The following is a 4,425-nucleotide window of genomic DNA, read 5'->3' as shown; positions in this document are numbered from 1 at the left end:
CGAGTGATACACAAATAAGATACATTGTTGTTAAAAATATAAAAAAATAAAAACTTATTTTACTCCCTGAACTGCAACTCCATTTATAACATTTGTATCATTTGTGTTTTCTGGATTTCTGGTGGATATTCCGTCTCTATCATGTAAAATACACCGATGATAACAATGATAGACCTTTCTTTTCTGTGTCATCTGCAGGGATCCCGTCATTATTTTCATCACTGTAACAACTAAAGGTTGTCACGATCGTCTGCATCGCTCTCGGTCACATGACTTATATCATAAAATGGGGTTATTCACCTACATTGACCCTTCGTTATCTTATCGCAGAGCCGGGAAATAAATCAGATAAAACAGTTTCCATAACAACAACATTTATTTCTTGTATTTCAAAGTATAAAGAGCCTGGAATGTTCCTCCGCCAGTAACGGGACTTCGCCCTGGTCCCGGCGGACGGATGGCGGGAACTGTGGGCGGAGTTGATGCGGACTCTGGAGCGCTCTCTCTCTCTCTCTGGCGCTATTCCTCCGCAGATTCTCAGCGCGGTTATAGGGGCTGTCAGGGTCAGAGGTCAGAGTTGGATGGATGAAATAATATTCTGCTCCCCGATGAAGGTTCAGTGATGAGACCTCCGAGTTCCCAGCTCCTCCCCCTGACCGAGGACAATGCGTCCTGCTCTACCTGCTAGGAGAAGACAGCAACAGGAGAGAGAGACTTTGTGGTGGGGGCGGAGCTGGGAACACCGTTACCGAGTCCCCAAGAGATAGAAGAAATCCTAGTGTGTATATGAACCGGCCAGTCTCCACCCACAAATGAAATATCAGACTGCAGTGACATTGGACGTCAGTCACCCGGCTGCTGCTAAATGCTTTGGAATGGAGATTTGTGAATGTACGGCCTGACCCCGAGGGATCTACAGCTCGCTGCGCTCTGCCGCCGCCGCCTCCGCCATCTTCTGGAGTTTCTCAGGGAGAATTTTGGTCCAGAATTCATATTTTGCGCCTTTCAGTTTCTGAGCGGATTTCTGCTGAATATCAATCTGCAGATAATCCTCATCCCCGTCGTAGCGCGGCCACTGAGGCAGCCCGGGCCCGTTCGGGTCACTAAGAGATACAGAGGAACAAATGGGCAAAAAGCAAAGTCATACCCGAGGAGCTTACACTCTAATGTCCCCTCCCCCCACAGTCACATCAGTCTCTGTACAGAGGAGCTTACACTCTAATGTCCCCTCCCCCACAGTCACATCAGTCTCTGTACAGAGGAGCTTACACTCTAATGTCCCCTCCCCCACAGTCTCCAGTACCAGAACCCCAATTATTTTCGTCTTACCCGGTCCGGGCGAAGTTGCCCCAATATTTCATGACTTTCTTACTCAGGATCTTCTCGTCTTCCTCCGTCTCACCTGGTGGAGAGAAGAGAAGTCACACAAACCGGAAACTTCTACAGACGCCCAGATACAACGCAGCGATTGGCCGGCTATCAGATGGGTTCACAGATGACCAATCACTGACCCAGTCTATGAAGTCTGCGGGGTGAACGGCACCAGCCGCATTTCATTACCTGAGAAGAGAATATCCTCCGCCAGGAAGGGTCCTCCGATCACAAAGAACAGCTCATCGCCGTGGTCGGCCTTCACAAACTCAGGCTTAGAATCTTTAAAGAATGACGGACGGCGGCGGAACTCATAGAAGTAGACGGAATATCCGGAATCTGGGAGACAAGAAGGTGTCAGGAGCGGAATGCAGAGAGGAAACTGGAATTATACCCAAATCTAGGCAGAAGCTACTTTCCTGCTGCCCCATCCCCCAATCTAATAGGCAGAGCTGCCAATACTTACCTACCAGCATCCCTGGGCTCCCTTCATCTGCCAGCATCCCTGGGCTCCCTTCATCTGCCAGCATCCCCTGGCTCCCTTCATCTGCCAGCATCCCTGGTCTCCCTTCATCTGCTGGCATCCCCGGGCTCCTTTCATCTGCCGGCATCCACAATTTTCCTTCATCTGCCAGCATCCCCGGGCTCCCTTCATCTGCCAGCATCCCTGAGCTCCCTTCATCTGCCAGCATCCCTGAGCTCCCTTCATCTGCCAGCATCCCTGAGCTCCCTTCATCTGCCAGCATCCCTGAGCTCCCTTCATCTGCCAGCATCCCTGAGCTCCCTTCATCTGCCAGCATCCCTGAGCTCCCTTCATCTGCCAGCATCCCTGAGCTCCCTTCATCTGCCAGCATCCCTGAGCTCCCTTCATCTGCCAGCATCCCTGAGCTCCCTTCATCTGCCAGCATCCCTGAGCTCCCTTCATCTGCCAGCATCCCTGAGCTCCCTTCATCTGCCAGCATCCCTGAGCTCCCTTCATCTGCCAGCATCCCTGAGCTCCCTTCATCTGCCAGCATCCCTGAGCTCCCTTCATCTGCCAGCATCCCTGAGCTCCCTTCATCTGCCAGCATCCCTGAGCTCCCTTCATCTGCCAGCATCCCTGAGCTCCCTTCATCTGCCAGCATCCCTGAGCTCCCTTCATCTGCCAGCATCCCTGAGCTCCCTTCATCTGCCAGCATCCCTGAGCTCCCTTCATCTGCCAGCATCCCTGAGCTCCCTTCATCTGCCAGCATCCCTGAGCTCCCTTCATCTGCCAGCATCCCTGAGCTCCCTTCATCTGCCAGCATCCCTGAGCTCCCTTCATCTGCCAGCATCCCTGAGCTCCCTTCATCTGCCAGCATCCCTGAGCTCCCTTCATCTGCCGGCATCCCCTTGCAGTGACCGGTCTTTATTATAGGAGGGGGCGGAGACAAGACCAGTCACCCTGCACAAGGAGAGAGAGCTGCAGTGACCGGTCTTTATTATAGGAGGGGGCGGAACAAGACCAGTCACCCTGCACAAGGAGAGAGAGGAGCAGTGACCGGGCTTTATTACAGGAAGCTCCGAGTCTCACACTGTGGAATCACACAATGTAGTTTGTTACAAATTGTTTATCTCCTATATACTGGTGTATATATGTGTACTTCCTGTGTGTTTAGCTGTCGGTCCCTTTAAGGCCCCCGGAGACCAGGGACAGCCCCCGTTGTATTGATCGGATGGTCCGGAGTTCCCAGTTCAGAGGCTCAGAATGTTTCCAGCACAGATGTGAAAATGGACAAGACGATGATTCACAGAATGTGCGCGGCTGGGACAGCGACGGACGCACGCGGAGGCCATCGTACCAGCATCGGGTGGCTGTGCAGCAATGCGATGACGGAATCTCTCTCCATTCCTTCCGCCAGTCCGGTGATATTCAGGGTCTGCAAACGAGGAGGAAACAGCAAAATCAGTCACATGACCGCCAACCTCCATTTACAGGGAACCTCGGATGGTTTTGGGTCACCTGGATTCTTTTTAGGGATTTTAAAGTGAAGATTTTGTATCTTTTTTTAAGCAATTTGTATACAATTTTCATTGATCAAATAAACCCCAGACTGGAAACGCATTGCGCAGCAGCGTTCCCTATCCACAATGTCACCGGGAGCGCGCGCCCCTTATTCATTTATTACAGGTATTTATAGAGCGCTGACAATTTTACACAGTGCTTTACATAGTTGCACATTCACATCAGTCCCTAATATTGAGGAGCTTACAATCTAAGGTCCCTATCTCACATGCATACATAGAGGGCCTACTTAGAGAGGAGCAAATTAACCTTCCAGCGTGACTTTGGAGTGTGGGGAGGAAACCGGAGTACCCGGAGGGAACCCACGCAAGCATGCAGAGAACATGCAAACTCCATGCAGATAGTGACATTTTGTATACAATTTTCATTGATCAAATAAACCCCAGACTGGAAACGCATTGCGCAGCAGCGTTCCCTATCCACAATCTATGATGTCACCGGGAGCGCGCGCCCCTTACCGCCGGAAGGATTGCTTACAATCTAAGGTCCCTATCTCACATGCATACATAGAGGGCCTACTTAGAGAGGAGCAAATTAACCTTCCAGCGTGACTTTGGAGTGTGGGGAGGAAACCGGAGTACCCGGAGGGAACCCACGCAAGCATGCAGAGAACATGCAAACTCCATGCAGATAGTGACATGGCCGGGATTTGAACCGGGGACCCCCAGTGCTGCAAGGCAGAAGCGCTAACCACTCCGCCACTGTGCTGCTTACCGAGGGAACGGCCCAGCCGAATTCCTGCTCCGTCACACCCGTAATGAGTGGAACCGGATTGCTTTCCTTTGCCGCCATGATCTGTTCGGTGGGTTTCGGGAAGAAGATGCCGTCCACGGTTCCCGGGGGACACAGAAATTTCTGCGGGGACAGTAAATAGAAGTGTCATTCACGGGGGAACACCGACCCTGGAGCATGCTGAAACATGTCACTGGCCACACACCCCCGCACACCTCCTCCGCCCCTGCCCCCCCCCCCCACACACACCCCCCTATATGCTGTGATATTTTTGCGAC

At 52.0% G+C, this 4,425-nt stretch overlaps 1 protein-coding gene across 1 annotated transcript in view; it reads right to left on the bottom strand.

Moving 5' to 3' along the window:
* Positions 1–892: 892 nt before the first annotated feature.
* Positions 893–4,425, bottom strand: part of LOC108803515 (cocaine esterase-like) — a 15,776-nt gene continuing 12,243 nt past the window's right edge. The window contains exons 7-12 of the mRNA XM_018575352.1: positions 4,130–4,270; positions 3,192–3,269; positions 1,842–2,756; positions 1,561–1,753; positions 1,330–1,402; positions 893–1,103 (exon numbers count right to left, since the gene is read on the bottom strand). Of these exons, the coding sequence (XP_018430854.1) occupies positions 914–1,103; positions 1,330–1,402; positions 1,561–1,753; positions 1,842–2,756; positions 3,192–3,269; positions 4,130–4,270 (1,590 nt within the window). The 3' untranslated portion in view covers positions 893–913. The remainder of the gene's footprint in view (positions 1,104–1,329; positions 1,403–1,560; positions 1,754–1,841; positions 2,757–3,191; positions 3,270–4,129; positions 4,271–4,425) is intronic.

This window comes from Nanorana parkeri, unplaced genomic scaffold (assembly GCF_000935625.1).
Source record: "Nanorana parkeri isolate BGI_ZX_2015 unplaced genomic scaffold, ASM93562v1 scaffold3820, whole genome shotgun sequence".
Classification (NCBI taxonomy): Eukaryota; Metazoa; Chordata; class Amphibia; order Anura; family Dicroglossidae; genus Nanorana; species Nanorana parkeri.
This window is presented reverse-complemented; position numbering and strand designations above follow the sequence as displayed.